At 39.7% G+C, this 21,775-nt stretch overlaps 1 protein-coding gene across 5 annotated transcripts in view; it reads left to right on the forward strand.

Moving 5' to 3' along the window:
- C1H12orf50 (chromosome 1 C12orf50 homolog) overlaps nucleotides 1-21,775 on the forward strand; it is a 28,823-nt gene that overhangs the window by 2,773 nt on the left and 4,275 nt on the right. For 3 of the 5 annotated variants that reach the window (XM_073327603.1, XM_073327600.1, XM_073327599.1), the window contains exons 2-9: nucleotides 2,519-2,682; nucleotides 5,187-5,306; nucleotides 6,361-6,484; nucleotides 12,406-12,564; nucleotides 15,814-15,891; nucleotides 15,981-16,094; nucleotides 18,637-18,747; nucleotides 20,385-20,492. In XM_073327603.1, the coding sequence (XP_073183704.1) occupies nucleotides 5,295-5,306; nucleotides 6,361-6,484; nucleotides 12,406-12,564; nucleotides 15,814-15,891; nucleotides 15,981-16,094; nucleotides 18,637-18,747; nucleotides 20,385-20,492 (706 nt within the window). In that variant the 5' untranslated portion in view covers nucleotides 2,519-2,682; nucleotides 5,187-5,294. Of the gene's footprint in view, nucleotides 1-1,947; nucleotides 2,395-2,518; nucleotides 2,683-5,186; nucleotides 5,307-6,360; nucleotides 6,485-12,405; nucleotides 12,565-15,813; nucleotides 15,892-15,977; nucleotides 16,095-18,636; nucleotides 18,748-20,384; nucleotides 20,493-21,775 lie in introns of those variants that run through there. The other 2 variants (XM_073327601.1, XM_073327602.1) reach the window with 2 other exon arrangements.

A 21,775-nucleotide genomic window follows, 5' to 3' on the forward strand; every position in this document is an offset into this window, starting at 1 on the left:
TTTGAGGAGATAACTGATTTTTTAGACAAAAGGAATACAGTAGATCTAATCTGCCTGGATTTCAGTAAAGCACTTAATACAGTTCCACATGGGAAATTATTAGTTAAATTGGAGAAGGTGGGGATTAATATGAGAATTGAAAGGTAGATAAGGAATTGGTTAAAGGGGCGAGGGTGACTATAACAGGTCATACTGAAAGGTGAACTGTCAGAGTGGAGGGAGGTTATTAGTGAAGTTCTTCAGGGATCTGTCTTGGGCCCAGTCTTACTTAACATTTTTGTTAATGACTTTGGCATGAAAAGTGGGAGTATGCTAATAAAATCTGTGGATGACACAAAGTTGGGAGGTATTGCCAATACAGGGGAGGACTGGAATATCAAACAAAAAGATCTGGACAACCTTGAAAACTGTAGTAATAGAAATGGGATGAAATTTAATAGCACAAAGAGCAAGGTCATGCTCTTAAGGACTAAAAAGATTTTTTGCTATAAACTGGGGATTTATCTGTTGGAAGCAACAGAGGAGGCGAAAGACCTGGGTGTATTAGTTGATCACAAGATGACTGAGCTGCCAATGTGATGTGGCCATGAAAAAGTGTAATGCAGTCCCTAGGATTCATCAGGTGAGGTATTTCCAGGAGAGATAGGGAAGTGTTTGTACAATTATACAAGACACTGGTGAGACTTCATCTGGAATAACATGTGCAATTCTGGTCTTCCAGGTTTAAGAAAGAAGAATTCAGAGTGAAACAGGTGCAAAGAAGGGCTATTAGGATGATCCGAGGATACCTAATGAGAGGAGACTCAAAGAACTTAGCTTGTTTAGCTTAACCAAATGAAGGCTGAGGGGAGATATTATTGCTTTCTGTAAATATCAGGGAGGGAGAGGAGTTATTTAAATTAAGCATAACCAGTGTTGACTCAAGAACAAATGGATATAAACTGACCACCTACAAGTTTACGCTTGAAATTAGACGAAGGTTTCAAGCCATCAGAGGAGTGAAATTCTGCAACAGCCTTCCAAAGGGAGCAGTGGGGGCAAAAAACCTAACTGGCTTCAAGACTGAACTTGATATGTTTATGGAGGGGATGGCATGATGACTGCCAATAATGGCATGTAGCCAATTTGCGACTGCTAGTAGCAAATATCCCCAGTAGCTGGTAATGGGACACTAGATGGGTAGGGCACTGAGATACTACAGAAAATTCTTTCCTAGGCGTCAGGTCGGGTTTGCAGGGTCCCAGAGCCTGGGCTCCACCCCGAGCGCAAGCATCTACACTGTAATTCAACAGCCCCTTAGTCTGAGTCTCGCAAGCTCAAGTCTGCTGGCACAGGTTTTTAATTGCAGTGTAGACATACCCTAGGAGACTGACATTGGGAGTGTTGAAAACAGGTTTAATGCTAAAATTACTGTTCCGGCAACAGAGAGACAAGATGGATGAGGTAATATTTTTTATTGGACTGACTTCTCTTGGTGAGAGAGACAAGTTTTTAGCCATCCAGAGCTCTTCTTCAGGTCTGGGAAAGGAAAGCTCAGGCTCTGTCTGCACTACAGCGGCACAGCTGCACCAGTGAAGCTGCACCACAGCCACTGTCGTGCTTCTGGTGAAGACACTCTAAACCGACAGGCGAGAACTCTCCCATGGGCTTAATAACGCCTGCCTCCACAAGAGGTGGTAGCTATGGTGGTGGGAGAAGCCCCCCAGCTGACATAGCACTGTCCACACTAGTGCTTAGGTTGGTATAATTCATGTCATTCAGGGATGTGGATTATTCACACCCCTGAGCAATGTACATTACACTGAAGTAATTTGTAGTGGAGAGACAGCCTCAGTGTTGCAGCAAAATGCAAGGTGGGACAGATTTTTTAGCATAAGTAGTTAGCACAGATTGTAAGGGACCAGTCAAGGTAGAGTGGTCTGTTAGCACCCCTGCAGTCATTGGACAAACAACAATCTGTAACCCACTAACTCCCTCTTTTTGTTCTATGTTCTATAACACTGCAGAGGTGTTAATGGGCTACTCTGCCTTCAATGGTCCCTTACAATAACTACTTATGCTAAATAATCTGTTCCATCTTGCATTTTTCTGTGACCTGAGAGTTCCTTCCCCAGACCTGAAGAAGAGTTCTGTGTGGCTCAAAAGCTTGTCTTTCTTAGGGTGACCAGATGTCCCGATTTTTTAGGGACAGTCCCAATTTTTGGGTCATTTTCTTATATAGGCTCCTATTACCCCCCACCCCCTGTTGCGATTTTTCATGCTTGCTGTCTGGTCACCCTAGTCTCTCTCACCAACAGAAGTTGGTCCCATAAAAGAAATTACCTTACCCACCTTGTCTCTTTAATATCCTGGGATCGATACGGCTACAAACTATATATGTTCCTGCATCAAACAGTTAAGTGAATGTTCTGTATTCTCTAACTCATGAGAATTATGTTTCAATCAGTTTTGAATCAGAGAAACGCTAGGATAACAGACAACTGGGAACAACTTCATTTTTTTCTATTTTACTCAACAGCAATGAAAATAAGTGAGCAGTCCCAGTCTAAACGGTCATGTGATGTCATTTGTGATGATGTCATAAGAACTAAAGTAACAATGAGAGAAATTCTGGAAGTTTGAATCTGTGCACTGACTAGCAACCACTTTCAATGTTTCATCACTTCGGCAAACCTGGAGAAGGTACCGTCTGATTTGTAATTAGTTTAAATATAATTTTGAGATATACTATAATTGGAGGTCTGTTTTTAAAAGGAAATAGAGCTTAGATCCTGAAAACCACTGTCTTCAGAAAAAGGAGTTTTGTTTCCATACCCATTGGTAGTTCTTACCTGTACGTTTATACCCTTCTTGTATAAAGACAGTGGAGTAGAAGTACAAGAGGTGACAATGGCAGAAGTTGGGAATGACTGCTATTTCTATTTTTATTCCACCTGCATAAAGGTAAATATTGTAGAATTTACAGTGGTTTGCATCTTTGATTTTCCTGCTCTAAGGAGGAGTTTATAGTTTGAACTTATGTCTCTTCTTTATATATGGATGTATATGTCACTCTCTGTGTGTCTCCGTACATGTATATTTGACACACACATAGGTCCCGATTTTGAGAGGTGATGAGGACCTGACGTTTCCGTTCACTTCAGATTGATTTGTGGGTGGTCATTAGTTCTGAAAATCAAGCTCACACTCTAAAGGGGTTTAATTAATTAAAAATGTGCACTGTGCAAAGTGGACTTTTGCAAACACTGCATAAAGATCACTCAGCACACTTCTCCTGTTTTGTTTAAACAACATTTTTATAACTTGTGATAAACAGCATTTATAAATTTGTTAGACAACAGGAACTTTGCCTGGTATTGATAGTTTGACTGCCCGACTTTCCTTCATACTGTTTTTTTTGAAATCACATCATTCCTGATGTTATCACCCTTTGAAGAAGTGCTTGTGAGAATGGGCCCAGTAGGCAGAGTCAATGGGGTGATGCAGAAGTCTATGTTAGTACATCCAATTGCAGGATCAGGACCTCAGTGATTAGGTATTACTTTCAGTACAAATGCCTAGCATATGTTACCAGTCTGGCCAGTTGCAGTGATTTTATTTAATAAAGTAGTGCATTTTACGGACAATAGTCCTTGGCCCTATTATAATTAATGTCTTTTATGATGCTCTGGAAAGAGGAGTAAATGGTATTAAAATTCACAGATGTTACTAAATTAGGATTCAGAGTAACAGCCGTGTTAGTCTGTATTCGCAAAAAGAAAAGGAGTACTTGTGGCACCTTAGAGACTAACCCATTTATTTGAGCATAAGCTTTCGTGAGCTACAACTCACTTCATCGGATGCACCCGATGAAGTGAGCTGTAGCTCACGAAAGCTTATGCTCAAATAAATGGGTTAGTCTCTAAGGTGCCACAAGTCCTCCTTTTCTTTTTACTAAATTAGGAGGTGTTGCAAACTCCAAAAATGGTAGAGAAATAACAGAAGGAAAATAAATTTAACCTGGACAAATGCTAGCTAACACAAGAGAGCATTTAAGTAGTATGCATCATACCACTCCATGCTCCCTGGTGGACTTCAAGAGTGATGAAACTACATCTATAAAACTGCATGTAGTGGTGGCACTGCAGAACCAGAAAGATATTGACCAGCTGGATGGAATCAAAGGAAGAGAACAAAATGATTAAGTAGCTGGAATGTTTGATTTATGAGAAGAGATTAAGGGTCAATCTCTCAATCTGCTAAATTTACTTTGTGCTGCATAATACCAGCTGCCCCGCTGTAACAGCTGCCCCACATAACACCCTGCTGTAAGGGGGAGGAAAGAGTTGTGTCAGTTGGTGACTGGGGCTGGCATTGGGGATGTGGTTGAGCTGCGCTTCTCTAAGCCTGATCTCTTGCTTTCTTAAACCCCATTATAGGCTTTACACCAGCTGCAGATGTTAGAAAATGCCCCCTAACATCTGCTGGGGCTGAGCATCAGCCAGCTTCCTGTGGCTGCCCCTGCCCACTACCTCTGAGCATAGCTCTTATGTAGTGGAGAATAGGGTACTGAAAAAACAAAATCTATATAGTTTGCTTAGTGATTACTATGGGAGAGTTATGTTAACATTTGCTAGTATCTGAGAGGACAGATAGAGAACAACAAGGAGGGTGAGTAATTGTTTAGGCTAATCCAGTGGGATATAAATAGAAGTAAAGGAATAGAGCTGGGCAAGAGAAATTTAGTCCAAATATCAGGAAAATAGTAATACCCAGTAGACTGAGTCTCCCAAGTTCGTAAGTAATGGGAGCCCCATATCTTCAGGCATTTAAACTAGACTGGACAAAGCAATTATGGCATAATTCATGTGACATTAACAGGACCTGATTTCCCCCCATTTACACTGGCATAAATCAGTAGCAGTTCCATTGGGACAAATGGCCTCTTCTGCCCTCAACCGCACAGGTGTAACTCCCATTGGCTTGGGATTTTCACCTGTGCAGCAGAATTGGGCATAATGGAGCTAAACTAGCATCAGCAAATCAGGTCCAACATTTTTTCCATTGCTTTCAGGTATGTTGTCACAACAATAATACTGTACTATACAGATTAGTGTATTGTCCACTTCCTCATTAATAAAGAAGATGTAAGCCAACTACTGACATCTAACATCATACAACTTTGACTTGCCTTTTTTCTGTGTTAGGGTTCCAAGTGCCGATTCCGTCACTGTGAAAAAGCCCTTGGCAGTGAGATTGTGTGCTCATTATGGAGAGAGGGAAGATGTTCACATCAGCTTTGCCAATTTAGACATATGGAAATACAGGTAGATAAGTTTCTTTAAGTACACTCATTCTTAAAGCAAAACTGACCCTCACTTCTGTTAAACTTCACATCTGACACCCAAGTTCACATTCAAATATGAAGACATTGTGGCACCCAGATACAAGCTTCCCCCCTCCGCCCCCACCCCAATCCATGGCTAGCATGCACTGCAAGCTTGAAAACTTGTATTGATTCAGAGTCAGTCATCGGGTGTTAATTCCTTTTCTGATTTTCCTTTAATAATAATAATAATTAATAATAAATAATATCATTTTTATAATAAAAGAATAAAAATGTAATACTTTGCACTTACACAGCAGATTTCATCCAAGGATCTCAAAGCACATTACAAACATGAGTGTATTTAGCTTCACAACATGCCTGTGAGGTAGATATTATTATCCCTGTTTCACAGATAAGGAAACCAAGCGCTTGTCTAGATGAACAGTTAGTGTGCAGTAAGTGTGGAAATAATGCTACCCCACATTAGTGTGATGCACGCTAACTGTCCATGTGAACCTGCTACCACAAACTAAAAGTTCTCTAATTCACTTTATTCTGTTCCCATTTCAAAGCAGAGTAGATCAAAGCACATTATGGAACTTTTAATGTGTGGCAGCAGGGTCCACATGTACAGTTAGTGTGCGGCACACTAATGTGAGGTAGATTTACACCCCAGCTTGCTGCGCATTAACTGTTCAAATAGATAAGCCCTGAGACACAAAAATTAAGTGAATTTGGGGTATTAGAAAATTGATGTTTTTTTCTAAGCATCTCAGAAAGTCTGTAGCAGTGCCAGGAGTAGAATCCATTACCTTGATTCTGATCTGACACCATTATAACTCCATTGATCTCAGTGAAGAAATTCCTAATTTACACTGTTGTAAAAGATCAGAATCAGGCCCCATGTATCCTAGTCCTATGCCTTCACAACAATACCATATTTCTTCTTTTTTCACTGATATATTGTACTAATCAGTGTTCTGTCCATTATTTTTTGTTGTTTGTTATAATCATTATATCTGAAAACTGTCCCTTTTTTATTTTTCCTATAGCAAAAATACAACAGAATCTCATGTTTCTGGGAAACACAGCCTTTAGGCTGTGTGAGGATCAGTTGTGTCTTCCATCATAGCAAACCTCGTAATATAAATGGACTTTTTTTGCCACCTAGTAGCAGTGAGTAAAAATATTTTCTCAATAATTTGAACATTGAAATAGATAAAAATGTATTGTCCACTTCTAGTGTTGATATAATACCTTTGTAGGTGAAGAAAGACAGCATTGCAGATTGGGTGGAATATGATCTCAAGTCAAGGTTAGTAAAGGACTTATGGTTATGTTTGACTAGGGTTCCCATAGGAATTTCTTTGGCCATTGTGTGAGGAATTTCTGTAGGTAACAGTTACATCAAAGGTGATGTACTGAGTAGCAATTCAAATTTTAATCCATTTGTCTCACAAGTGAAAAATTATACACAGTAATATTTTACATGCTGTGTGTATCCTTGATGTGCTGAATGACAGTCACGTGAGGCAGTGATTTGTGTATAAGCAGTCAAATCTAGTTTGAAGAGTTTGTGTTTTAGGAAATCCCTGTACTTTTTACTACCTCTGTAAAGCTTTGGGCCTTCCTGACTCTCACTCATCCACTTCCAACTACATAATGGCCTCTACACTCACAGTGAGGTCTCTTCAGGGTTTCACTCAAACATAGGAGCTGAGTGTTAAAGCAGTACAGTACTTTCTTCACAGCATATAGTATTCATTTGAGGTCATTTATGCAGTCACAATTTTGGAAGAATGTATACTGTACATTACTGCATGGCCATGATTCACTGGTTAACCATACATGACTAGTGGATTGCAACTGTGTGGGCAGCAGTTATACCTTCTCTCGCTATCCTTTTCAATTTCCCCCCATTACCTCGCATACATACAAATCAAATGTGCCTTCTAAAACAACATCTGAAATAATACATTCCATCTGTGGGAATTATCTACCCATCTTAATATAGAAAGAAATAATCATTTTTTTTCTCCTTCTCTCCTGTCAACTGTTGGCCGTTCTGCTCACATTCCTGATACAAATGATCTAATTTATACATCTGAAGAGGGTGAGGGCATGTAAGAAATTCCACTTATAAGTTCAAAGCCAGTAACCAGCCGAATGTCAATAGAAAAAATAAGAACTCATCCCCCTGCACCTGTTTTACAGGCTCTCTTGGCATTTGGGACCACTGTGTTTTCAAAGTGGGGTTCTGGCTGAGTTGAAAACTTTTTATTTTAAGATTCCATTCAGTAATGGAGCAAGTGATTAGATGTTGATTAAATAGTTAGCTTTGCCAAATGGGAATATTTTTGAGACAACTGCCTCATAGTTACATTGAACCAGAGAGTTAGAATCTATGTAAACCTTTTCCTGGTGTAAAACACAGTATTCACAGTGGCCACAACATGGTGTATGCTACTCCAGAAATTAAAATACAATGAACAAATGAAATAGGAGAGAACTGATTTCTGCCCTTGCAAATACAGGCTAGCTAAGTAAAGATAAATTTTAGATTCCATCAATTGCCTTCAATTATTAAACAGTCTGAGGAGGGGAAGAGAGGTAGTGCATAGAAACTGTGGTGATGAAAATAGAAAATCTCAAAATGAAGGACAGATTAGATTTAGCAGATAGGAATAGCAATAAAATGTTCACCAAAACCAACACCTCCAAACGTTTACTATTTCATATTTTGGTTTACTCAGAATGCTTACTATTTTTTATTATTTTTACTATTCATAAAATAATGAAAAAGTTTAGAAACCCAGGCAATATTTTAAAAGAAAAAGGTTCTTTGCTGGGTGTGATGTCACCAGCAGTCTATGATGGGACATCACACCAAGTCAGGGTCCACAATACACGCAAATTTTAAATTAGATATGTATGAAATGGCCCTCATTTGGAGACAGTTAAAAAAATAATTTCTAATGCTGCATCACGTGTGCAGGTCACTTTCAAGTGTTTTTCCCCCCTTAATTGACTTCAGTTAAGCCTTTCAGGCTGGGCACATGGGGATGGGGAGAGAATATGTGAAGCAAATACTTCTTAATTATGATTTCTCTTTTACTCTCTGATTTCCAAAAATCCAGACTATTTCTGGAAAAATGGCTAGTTCTTTTTCAACCCTTCCTAAAGCAAAACTCCTATCGACTTTAATGAAGTTTTGCCTGAGTTAGGTCTTCAGGTTTGGGATCACCATGTGTACACATCCAGACTCTGGAGCCAAAGCTACTGCATATGATATTCTTAAAGAATACAAAGTTGTATTTTGTGGAGTAGATTGTATCATGTAAAGGTAGACCTCAGTTTCCCTCTTATGGATCTGTAAACCAAGAAAAGTGACTGTAGCCTTCAGGCAAAATATTAAAGACCAACTCAACTTCATAGAATGGGATGGTGTTAGTGAATATGTCACAGACCCTACTGATTGAGGTCTACATTTGGATGAATATGGACGCTAAAGGTATTGGGCTCATGCTGAAGTCAGTGAAATAATAACTACAGTGGGTGTGTTATGTAGTCCTTAAACAATACATATGTGATGAATCTTCAATTCATATTTGACTTATGTATGACTCTAGACTTCTATAAAGTACTTTAATATGTATATTAAACACATTAATGTATACTAATTTGCAAAAAAAATTGAATTACAACTTAAACAATACTTTCTCAATAATTTAGATCACTACTGCTCATTATAGTGGTGTCACATTAACACGGACTATCACATGGCATATTTCCAAGCATAGTTATTGGACAGGCATTGGCAAAAGGCTTCATTTAAGTTCCAGAATAATAGGAACAAAGAAAATGTAGCTTAAGGAGGGAGTTCTTTTCTATCCGTGAGAAAAATCTAACCAAAGCTGAATGCAGACTTTGCCAAAGCTATTTCATGGGAGTGTGTCCAATGCATACTGTACATGATGACACGTGTCCATGCCAACCACATTTTGGTGCACTGAGCAACCCATGAAAGACTTAACAGAGGAAGCTCTGTTTTTAGAATTACAATTGAAAAAGCATTCCAAATTATGAATGAGAGTGCGGCTTGGAAGAGCTATTAGCAAGTATAATTTCTAAATTCACAGGTGATCCACGGCTATATGTACATGGTGGTATTAAATAGGGAGCTTTATTCAGTGGTGGAGGAGGGCTTCCTCGTACCAACAGTAGTTCCGGATGTCTGTGGGAGAGCAGATCATTACATATTACAAACAAGTCCAGGGCTTGGCATCCACACTGCATAGTGACCCTAGCTTTAGAATTTTTTGACCTGGGCTGCAAATCTGGGGCTCCAATGTCCACACTGCAATACTCAGTCCCAAGTCAAACCACTATTTCTCAGGCATCCTAGCCACCCTCCCCAGCTGTAGCCACTCCAGCCTCTGGTTAGTGTTGCAGTGTGGGAAAACTTGATTGTCCACCCCACACGTTACAGGAAGTTGTCACAGTCTGCCAAGTTAGCAATAGATCCTGCCAAGCCTGTTTCAGCAAACAGGCAAAGCACCCATGAGACACTGGTGGATGTTCTGTTGGTGATTTCTGACCTACTAAAGGTTCCTGATGGAAGAGGAGGATGATACAGACATGGAAGAATCAAACTGGCTGATGCTGCTTGCACCTCTTGCTGTAGCTGGTGATTCCCCCCATGTAAACCAGAGCTTCTGGATCAGGGGCCCAAGCACAGACTGGTGGGATCACATCGTCATGCAGACCTGGGATGACCAGTAGTGGGTCCAGAACTTTTGCATGAAGAAAGCTACATTTCTGGAACTTTGTGAGCAGGTCGCACCTACGCTCCAGAGTAAAGACACTCATGAGGGCAGCCATACTGGTCCAGAAGTAGGCTGCTATAATTGTCTGGAACCTGATTACCCCAGACTGCTACAAGTCTGTTGCTAACCAGTTCAGCATTGAAAAGTCAACCATGCGTGAAGTGGTCACAGAGGTTTCAGACGCAATCAGGCATATGATTTACCCAAAGGTAGTGAACGTAAACAAATATCCCTTAAATAATTGCTGGTTTTGAGAGAATGGAGTTTCCAAACATGCCAGGGCCATAAATGGGACTCATATGGCCACAGTTTGACCTCTTCAAGAAGTACATGAGTGCATAAACTGCAAAGGGTACTACTCCATTGTTATGCAGGCCCTTGTGGACCTCAGAGGCTGATTTATGGACACCAGTGTGGGCTGCACTGGAAAGTTCATGATGCCAGGGTTTTCCGCTGATCAGGAGTCTACATTCATAGACAAGCTGGGACACTATTCCCACCAAATGACATTGTCATAAATGGAGTTACTATCCCCACTGTTATTTTACCGTACCCAGTGTACCCCCTTTTTCTTTCACTTATGAAACCATATGCTGATAAAAGTCTCTAGTAAAAGAAGGTTTAGTTATACTCTGAGTATGTGAGGAATGGTGGTTGAATGTGCATTTAACAGACTGAAATCCCGCTGGTGTTATTTACAGACATGTTAGGATTCCAGTGTCATCAATGCTGTCGGTATTATTGTGGCTTGCTGTGTTCTTCACAATCTTTGTGCAAAGATACATTAGCAGATACATGCTGCTGCCTGGAGCTTGCAATAAATTTTGCATTGGGTAATAAACAGGAAATCCATCCGATAAACTGGAAATCATTCCCATCCCTATATTAATAACAACAAACATGGATCCAGAAACTTACCAGGCTCAGGGGCTATTTCTGCCCCTTGTGTTTCTGATGCCAGTTCTGTGGTGGACAGCTCTTCCAGAGAGGCATCAAAAAGTTCTTTGGAGTAGGGACCCAGGATGTGCTACAGCTGCTCTAGGGAACTGGTCTGGGTACAAGAGTCACTTGGGCAGCCTCGGCCAGCACTTGCTGGCTCCCTTTTGGTCCTATACTGTATTCAGGGATGAGAAGGTTGCCCTCCTGACTGACCATAAAGCACTGGTGGCTCAATGCTCGGCGCAGTACCCAGCACCTGGTCAAACTTCTTGTAAGAGTGGCAGGATGACAATGAGTTCCCAGAGATCCAGTTCTCATCCCTAGCTTTCCAGGAGTTGGTCTTGAACTGCTTAATCTGCTCCCTGCACTTGTTACTGGTCCAGTGAATCCCCAGCACCAGCTTCTGCACTATTAGCTGGTATGCATGCTCATTCCTGGAATTCTTGGGAAAGTTGAACTGTTTGCTCACCTTGCACCAGATATTAAGCAAAATGTGGCGGTGCTCCCATGACCAGCTAGCAGCACGCTTGGCAAAAGACTTCTTGATGGCGGTGACCATTACAAATGCAGAAGATGGGTCACTCTGCTTGCAGCTCAGTGGTCAGAATAAAATGGAAGGGTTAAATGCTGAAGAGTTGCATTTGAACCAGGAGAGATGCTTCTGTTTCGTGGGAGTCAATTGGCCAGTCTTGGGATAGGAAAGACAAAGGACACTGTCCCATGGGGTTGTGAGATGGGGTTGGTGGACTCTCAGGACTCGAATCTGGGGACCCCAGGCCTGAGCTGCATCTACAGTGCAAAACAATGGAGTTTGGGCCCACGCCTCTGTTAGACTCAGGCTTGAACCCTCAATTCCTGTGGGATCCTGGGGTTTGGGCTCAAGTTAGACAGAATTTTGTGTAGGTGAAGGGGGATTTGGGCCTGACCCAGAGCCCAAGCAGTGTAGACATGCCCCTAAAAAGGGGCAGGAGTAGACAAGGTTATTTATACCTTCCCATACACACACCAGCCAGAAGAGATGGCCAGCCACTGGAAGAACTGCATACTATTTACTACTCAAGGCTGGTGCAATGATGTGTTATCCTTGCATGCTGAAAATCTCTGGGAGGCACTGTGTGTCCCTGAGTTACCATGTCTCCCCATGTTCCTTCTGCCTTGGAGACACATTTCTGCCAACCTCCTTCTCAGTACAGCGCCTAAAAGACACAATTTGGCAATTTGTGACTTTGTCAAATACAATTATGATTTCAAATGTATAACAAACTGATTAGAACCTGATTTTGGTGTTCTAATGCCTTATTAACAGACCGAACTTCATGTACTTTCCTATAGATGCCACACTCCAAAAGGAAGTTCAAGAAGGAACTCTGCATCCTGCCCACACTCAAGAACCCGTAAAAGGTCAAGAAAGCATTTTAAGACCCATTCATCCTCCACTGATCATAAACATCAGCCTGGAGGAGGAAGAGGAAGAGGAAGAAGAGGAGAACTGTAAATATGACCTTTTTCTGAACTCTGAAACTAAAGTGGATTTTCTCAAATAATTTGCAAAATGGTTGCCAACAGATTTTTGGCTGTTTTCAACAATCATGCCATTTTTGAGGAAAGAGGTCAAATATTTGGGAATATTTTATAATTATCTTTATTTTATTGTATAAAACACATAGTAAATGTAGACTCTCATTAATAAACTTTCAAAAGATCTAATATCTATTTTTTCTTACTGGTATAATTCAAATTCTCTTTTTTCCTTAATTAGAAATGAATGCAAGTGCCACAATTCACATGGCATTGAAATACAACAATTCAGATACAGATCCAAACTTTCTCAGAGTTCAGGGATGTTCAGATTTATTTGGCTCCATCTGTAATTTAAATGATCATTTTACTCATTGAAAAGGTTCTCCCAAGGCTCTTAGATTTATCACTGTATAGGTTTGACCAGGATGCTAATTTCATTTTGTGCTTTAGCTTTAACAAGAAACACGTTAGCTGTTGCTAGGTGGCATTTAGTTGAGAGTTTAAAGCATCTGCGGCAATTCAGAGATGAAGTAATTTTTATGCCAAACAAGAAGACTTAGAGTTCTGTCCAGCCTAAAATCATTTCCATGCTTGCTGTTCTACAGAGGTTGTACAAACCTCATGGACTACACCTGCCCATGAAATTACCCCTATTCTTAGGGCTCACATTTGTTCTGTAATAAATAACTGGTGGCTATACATAGTTTGCCAACCTCAAGAGATCAAAAACGTGAGTCAGACCCTCAAAATCATGCGATTAGCCCAAAAATCATGAGGTTTTTTTTTTTAAATTAAATTGGTTTTTAGTCTGTCTTATGACTATTTAACTCCCTCTATTTCTCTGTCCATGTGCATGTGAGATAATTTCCGGTTGAAAAGTCAGCCTTTAATGAACACAGAAATGTGTGCCTCTCCCTGGGCTGCTGAGCTGGAGACTTCACTTATCTTCTCCTTATCCCATCCCTCCACTCACATCGGTGGTGGAGTTTTACACCCATTTGGCATGCGTATGAATGCCTCCACAAGGTGTAAGGGAGAGGAAGGACTGTGTTAATGTGAAGGGGTACCTTTTAGAGCATGCCAGCAGGGTCTATATGGGGCAGTCAGAGCGCATCAAGTTAGTTTTACAAATAACATCCCTCTGGCCTGTTTTGCCATGCTGTGTATACAAGCCCTCTATGGTCTGTATACTGCTTGTACTCGAGAAAGGTGGTATCATAGGCCCTGTATTGATAGTTTTGCATGAGAAGCAGGAAAAGAATATCTAGTGATCAAGGAACTGCGGAGAAATATGAAGCTCATAATTCTTTATCATTCTAGTAAATACAATCCATGCTATCGCTCAAAATATCTAACCCAAAAATCTAGTTTGTGACTGCGCCCTTGGGCAGTCCAGCTTCTAAAGATGTGTGCAGCTTCCTCTTGAACTAATTCATTTGACTTGCTTCTGTTTTTGCCTTTGCCATCTTTTTGTGCCAAATTGATTTTAACGGTCTATAACAGGGACATTTAAGGAGAGAAAATGGGGTGTGTGGGCTGTATTTTCCCCATTTAAAGTTGAACTGGATTAATTCTTTGAGTGGTAATGGCAATATTTGCTTGAAGAGATAGGAACTGCCAATATGGACAGGGATTTTACTCTACATTCGTTTCTGTAAAAGAAATTCTGTGTAAATTGCATACCCTTTCTCACTTTACTCCCTGACTTGCTGCTTTTGAATTAGTTGCTGTCTCAGGGCATGGCTCACTTGCGAGTTGCAGCGCAATAAAGGAGCCCTGGGTGCACTAGCTCACTACCCGTTCTCACTGGCAAGGCAGTAGAGCGCTCTGACTCTGCGGCTACAGTGCTGTTGGTACTCCACCTCGGCAAGTGGAATAACGTTTGCTGCACCCCAGCTGGAGCACCGCAGCGCCAGTTTGAACGAGGTGTTGCTTTACTGCGCTCTAATCAGCCTCCGGAAACATCCCATAATCCCCTTAAGTCAAGTGGCCACTCTTGTCATTGTTTGGAATCAGCTGTAGGAATGCAGAAATGCCCATTGAAAGCTCCATTTCTGACAGCCAGCTGCTTATCTCCTCCGAGACAAAGCAACCATTACTGTGGAATGCTGTGTGTGAGAGAGGAGGGAGAGGGGAGGGGGGTCTGCTGCTGTCTGAACTTACAAGACAGCATGCTGACATGCTCTCAGCCCCCCAAAAACCCACTCTCTCTCTCCCCACATACACACAACACACTCCCTGTCACACTCCACCCCATCCTCCAGCCCCCCGTTTGAAAAGCACGTTGCAGCCACTTGCATGCTGGGATAGCTGCCCATAATGCACCACTCCCAAAGCCGCTGCAAGTGCCACAAATGAGGCCACGCCAATGCACTTGAAGCTGTCAGTGTGGACAGACTGCAGCGCTTTCCCTACTGCGCTCTACGAAGGCTGGTTTAACTCAAAGCGCTCTACATCTGCAAGTGTAGCCATGCCTTTAGTGTGTACTTACCTTTTTGAAGAGGCTGCTTGCATTTGCTTGCGTACAACTATTCAGCTTAGGGCCAGGGTCATAGCCACAGGGCTTGTCTACGTAAGAAAGTTCCACCACTTTATTTTAAATCAGTTTCTCACCCCTACGTAGATAGTCTTATTTTGGTTGAGCTACTGAACTAAGTCACTCTTAAACTGAAATAAGAGTGTCCAAACATGGGTTTGCACTGAATTGACTAAATCGGTTAAAAAACAAATTGTTAATTATTATCTGTGCAGCTTCCTTATGTAGACAAAGTGTTAGCCAAGTGTCTTATGAATGTGCAAAATATGCTCAGTGCATCCCCAGATAGCTTATCAGAGAATAGGTCATTCAGCTCAAGTATTTATTTGCTCACTCAGGATCACTTCCTTTTATGTGTGATTGTATGGTTGTTTTGAGAGGACTGAAGAAAGGCTTTTGAATTATTTTTAATTTAAACCATCTAAAATAAACATCAATAATGGTCAACCTTTTGACTTTCATTGTAACTAAGACAATATTGGTCATGAAAATATCTGTCAGTAAGCAATAGTTTTTCTGCCCAGAAAGCAGAGGGCTTGGATAAACTAGCAACAGGAAAGGGGGGTGGGGGGAAGTTCCTTCATTTTATAATGAAATTGTTTATATTTATGAATAGTGCATTAACAAATCCTGAAGAGTCTGTACTCAGGTATAGTTCTCTCTTTTAAAAATATTTCCTATAGATGCCTCTTACTTATTGACAAAAACTCCGGCAGACATTGAGGAAGAAAAAGCAATAAAGGAGATGTGTTATAAATCTGGTAAATATCTAATTATTGATAATTTAAAAAATATTAATATAATCAGTGAGTAAAGACATTTTTTTCTTTCTTTTGGGGGGCATGAGTAGGAGAATATTACAGAATTCAGACTCCTCAGGAGAACCAGTCAGCAAAAATCATGTCTTCAGCACTGAATAATGAGCTATTGAAACCCATGGAAACTGGCAGAGACTTACAAGAAGGTAAGTACTTGAGTGGCAATGCTTTTCACTTTAAGAATAATGTTCATATATATGTAATTACATAGAAAGACACTATCAGATAGTTTAGATCCAAATATTAGGTTTTGCAAATTTAGAAAAAAAGAATTATACAAAATAAAATCAATAGAAATAGTTGTGACTTTTTTAATTAAATGGAAACAGCATAGACATGGTGATGAGGATGTGACACCTGCATTGACTACAGCATGATGGAATAAGGCCAGGTCAATTGAGTAGAGCCAAGGTTAACATGTGGTACTTTCCTGAATTCCATGGCATGCATCTCTGCTACAATTTGTTTTCTAGTATCTTTTGAAATAAGGTTACAGTCTCTTTTTTTATTGGGTCTGCTACAACACATCTGAGCTCCAAGGGACATGAATTAATGAACATTTATCCCACTCAAGATTTTAGAGCTTTTCTTTTTTCCCGTTAGCCAGGTGGTATGCCTGCAAAAATCAATGTCAGCTTTTATTATTATAATAGGTGATAGTATTGCTGCTTCTTAACAGAGTAATTTATGCTCTGAACATTCCTAGACGTTAGTGTAATTAGTGCGTTGGTCATTAAAGTGTTTGAGAAAGAAGTGAGATGTTAGTATATAAGTGAGAGTAGCACATTTATCATTGCCATAAAGTTGTTTACAACATAATGGAAAACTTCATGGATAACCATCTGGATCTGCAATTACATGTAAAGAAAATTGAAGCAGGAAGATAGTGAACAACAATGAAGAGAGTATATTATTTTGCAAAAAGAACAGGAGTACTTGTGGCACCTCTAAGGTGCCACAAAATGCATCCGATGAAGTGAGCTGTAGCTCACGAAAGCTTATGCTCAAATAAATTTGTTAGTCTCTAAAGGTGCCACAAGTACTCCTTTTCTTTTTGCGGATACAGACTAACACAGCTGCTACTCTGAAACCTATATTATTTTGGTTCAGATAGAGATAATCTGAGATAATATTGGCTAGTAAAAGTATGATTTTTTGGACCTCTGGTTTTTACCAATTTAACCTTTTTAATAGGAGTGAAGAGAGAGAAAATAGTTTCTCTGCACAATATCCTCTGAATTCTGTCTTGGGAGTAGAGGTATTTCCATTAAAGTACTTTTGAGGTGGTATTTCTAATGGGTATTCAAGGGCTTAGATATCACAGTGATAGGCCCTTAGAAATACCATAGATTATATTCATAAACCTTTAATCATGTGAACTGAGTAGCTATAATGTTAACCTCTTTGCAGCCCTCCTATAGCCTGCGTGTGGTGGCACTTCACAGGAATCGTGTAATGTGTATTTCATGTACATTAGTTACATTACAGGGCACCCAGATGTCTAATAAAAGTGGAAAGGGGAACATTTAAGGAGAGGTTAGCGGAAATGTACTCTAAACCAATGATTAAGTCATGGAGAATGGTGTGGGAGGAGAGTGACTATCTTCAAAAAGGAAGGTTTATAATGGCACAAAGCAGTCAGTTATGAATATCACATCTCACTGTACTTCTTGGGATGCAGTCAGGTTCTGTTCACTTTTATGATATTCATTAGCAAAAGCAGCACTAACTTGGACCCTTAATCTAACCTCACTGGGTATGTCTACACTGCATCTGGGAGTGAGCCTCCCAGCCTGAGTCCACAGACTTGGGTTAGTGGGGGCTTGTGCTAGCATTCTAAAAATAGCTGTGTAGACAGCGCTTCAGAGCCCAAGCTCCAGCATTAGTTACAATGTCTACACAGCTATTTTTAAAGCCCTAACGTGAGCCCATCTACCACATGTCTGTGGACCAGGACTGGGATTGCTCCCAGAGGCAGTGTAGAAATGGCCACTGAGGCCCCAGAAGCCTTAGGCAGATCTTTCCTGTTAAGACCAGGTATGATCTGTGCAAGACAAAAGTCAGGGAATTTATTAAAACATACTGCCCACATTCCCCACAATGGGATCCCACCTCCCTGGGTCTGGCTGTGGAGTGTCTGTGGAATATGAACTCTGTGGATTCGCCAGGAGACTGGAGCAGTTGCATTCTGTGAGGATGCTTCCTTTCGTCGGTCTGAATTTTGACCAGATCTGCTGACGAATAAAAATGTGCTCATGATATGTCATTGTTTACAGAAAGAAATAATACAAGTAGAATTAAATTAATTATGCTGAAGTGAAGTGGCTAACCATTGGCAGTACAATTAAATATGTTTGATATATGTGCAATAAACATGGTTTGCTCACCAAAACAATTCAAAAGTTTTAGTACATTGTATTTTTTGAAAACCTCTGTCAGAGATAGGGGTTTACCCTCAACTTTATACTGTGAGATTTAATTATATTAAGCCTTTAAGCATTCATGCAAGTTTTGCTCATAATTCAGAAATGCTCGCAGATGTGTCTATCCATAAAATCAGTGTGCAAAAAATGTCCATGTTGCAAAGTGCTATCCATTACTTCCTTTACTCTCCCAAGCTCATTTATCTACCACAAAGGCACTGACTCCACATAACTAAGCCAAAAAATCCCTCTGCTTCCTTTCTAGGTGATGGTGTTACAGTTCCAACAAAGTTTAATATTATAGAAAGACAAGGAGAGGTAACAGCATCGTTAGATGGTAACACCAGGACTGATCCTGGTGCCTTTGAAAATGGAGGTAATTACTTTAAAATATCGAGGAGTCCTTGTGGCACCTTAGAGACTAACAAATTTATTTGGGCGTGAGCTTTTGTGGGCTAGAACCCACTGGGAGGGTTGAGTCATTACAAAACCTAAACTTAATTTCCCCCATACTAATTTCCCCCTACTGTTACACCTTCTTGTCAACTGTTTGAAATGGGCCACTCTCATTACCACTACAAAAGTTATTTTTCCTCCCTTGGTATCCTGCTGTTAATTGAATTGTCTCGTTAGACTGACCTCACACTTGGTAAGGCAACTCCCATCTTTTCATGTATTCATACCTGCTCCTGTATTTTCCACTCCATGCATCTTATGAAGTGGGTTCTAGCCCATGAAAGCTTATGCCCAAATAAATTTGTTAGTCTCTAAGGTGCCACAAGGACTCCTCATAGTTTTTGCTGATACAGACTAACATGGCTACCACTCTGAAACTTTAAAATATGTGTTCTCATTATCTAATATCCTTTGGTAGATAAAATAATTTCCAAATATACCTTTCATGGAATTTATTTCTGTATTTTCTGTAAAGTCTTTTTCTTTCAATGCTGTTAATAATAATAAAAAATATTACTGTTGTATTTGGATTCCACCCATCTCAGTAACATAGTGAAAAAATATTTTCAGTTTGGTGACTCCACTCAATGGGATTTTAATTTAATCTTGAAAAAAAAATTGTTTCTTAGATTTGTTTTCTTACTCTGGCTGCAAAGAAGCTCACACAGCTTCAACATAAACAAGCATGACAGTCAGATATAACGTGTATACTAAACTTTCAGAAATTGCTATGTTTGAGAGAATATCTTTGGTAAAGCTGAACTGACTTGTTTTTGGCAGTCACATGGGAAATTACTAAGGCCCCAATCCTGCAAGCTGTTCCATGTGGGCAAATCCTTGTGCCCATTGTCATAGGCGTCTGCTTAGAGATCTCAGTACAGGATCCGGATTTCAGTCATTAAGGATGAACTTGGACACCACACGCATTTATATTTACCTATCATTGGTTATCTCCTTTTCTTTTGAAACCCCATCCTCTCCAGTTTAATAATTTCCCATGTGGTACTATGTCAAATGCTTTACTGAAGTCCACATAGATTAGTTTTACTGCATTTTTCTTGCAAAAAAAAATCATTGATCATATCAAATGTAAGTAATAGCAGAGATAATAGGGTTTTTGGTAGCATTTTATAAATTGTATCACTTTCCTGAGCCCTGTATATATTATAAGCAATGTATGTGTTTGTTTTTATGTTTAATATCTTATTGCCTGTTGTCCTGGTGCTTTGTATTTGCTTAATCAAGAGTTAATTCAGAGAGAGAATTAATTATGGAAACGTACATTCATATTGAGAGGTATGAATTAAAAGAATATTAAATATATTTTCCATTTATCTGACTTTTATATACACATTTTACATAACTGCTTTCTATTTGTTTTTCATGTTTATGTTCTTACTATTCTAACCAAAAACTAACACAAATTAAATGATAAAAAAGAATAAAGTGAAAAGGTTGGATTCTGCATTTTAAACACAGTACAATCAAGTTCATCTTAAAATGAGAACATACCATGTCTCTATTTATAATTTGATGATGCATCATAATTTTTTGCAGGAGGTGATTGTTATATACCACAAAGGAGTATATTTGTTGGAAGGAAGCAAAGTGAAACATTAACTGGAGAAAAAGAATTAATTACGTCCAGACGTTCAGATGTGAAAGGTATGAATCATTATTTTTGCGTTTTGTAATTTTGGAAAACATTTTTTGCTTTCTTTGTAATTTCACTGGACACTTGAGGCAGGACCTAAATGACATCTGTTATATTCCACACACTTTGAGTGAATTGGTGAAGTCCCATCAACAGTGTGGTTTCTTTCATCATACTAAATGATGAAAGCACTTTTATTGGGTTAAGGCAATCTTGCTCCCAATGACTTCAATATAAACAGTATCAGCTTGCTAATTATCTTTATCTTCCTAAAGCCCAAAGATCTAATCCTGGGAGCAGGTGATCACTCTCAATTCCAGTGAAAGTCGATGAGAATTGAGGGCGCATAGCATCTCAGAGAATCAGGACCCTAATGAATACCAATGTAAGGCCCTGATTCAGCTAAGCACTTGAGCACATGATTAAATCTACCTAAGAACTACTCTCGTATTTCAGATTAGGCACATGGTAAAGTACCTTGCTAAATTGGGACCACAATTTGCACTACAGGATTCCAGAATATGTTTGGAAGAACACAAAATTTCCTTATCTGAATATACTTTTTTTTACGTATATGATTATTGTGGGCAAATCATTTCTTGCATATTATTCTTCTGTTGTTGAAGTAAAAGATAAGACGACAAATTCTGGCTATAAATCACAAGTAGGTTAAAAAGTAATGAAACTGTCTACATACATTGAAGTGCAAGTAAAGAATTTCTCCTATATTTTGGCCTGAACTGATAGGAGCAAAAGGTAGTGCTTATGCTGTTCAGCTGGATGTGAAAGCAGACAAAGCCCTGGATTCCTGTAGTGGAGCAGGGGACATAGGGTCATAGAGTTTGATAGCTGCCATGTAATGCAGGATATGAGATTCTGCCCTTCCCTTACTCAATCTCCTTACTCTTGGTGTAAGCACAGAGGGAAGAGTTTTCTTTCATATGTTAAGCATCATAATTACCAGTGTCTCATCTAGACCAGCTGACTGACAAGGCCAAGGACATATGAGGGTCAGTTATATGTTGCACAATAGCTCATTCCATAGTTGCTATGCTGTGTTTTGGGTCAACATGCATAAAATTCTGCTGTGGGTGTAACACACTCACTTTTGTAAAGGACCTCCTGTTCAAACAAGCTTACATAAAATCCATGGGTTATAGTCAGGGAACATATGTGTGGATTACAGCAAATATCTGCCCTCCTTAAAATATATGTTTTATTGTCTCAGATTTTTTGGCTTGCATATATGGACACCTTTTGAGCCAGAATTTGGGCCAGAAATATCTGTTACGTA

Source organism: Lepidochelys kempii, chromosome 1 (genome assembly GCF_965140265.1).
Source record: "Lepidochelys kempii isolate rLepKem1 chromosome 1, rLepKem1.hap2, whole genome shotgun sequence".
NCBI lineage: Eukaryota > Metazoa > Chordata > Testudines > Cheloniidae > Lepidochelys > Lepidochelys kempii.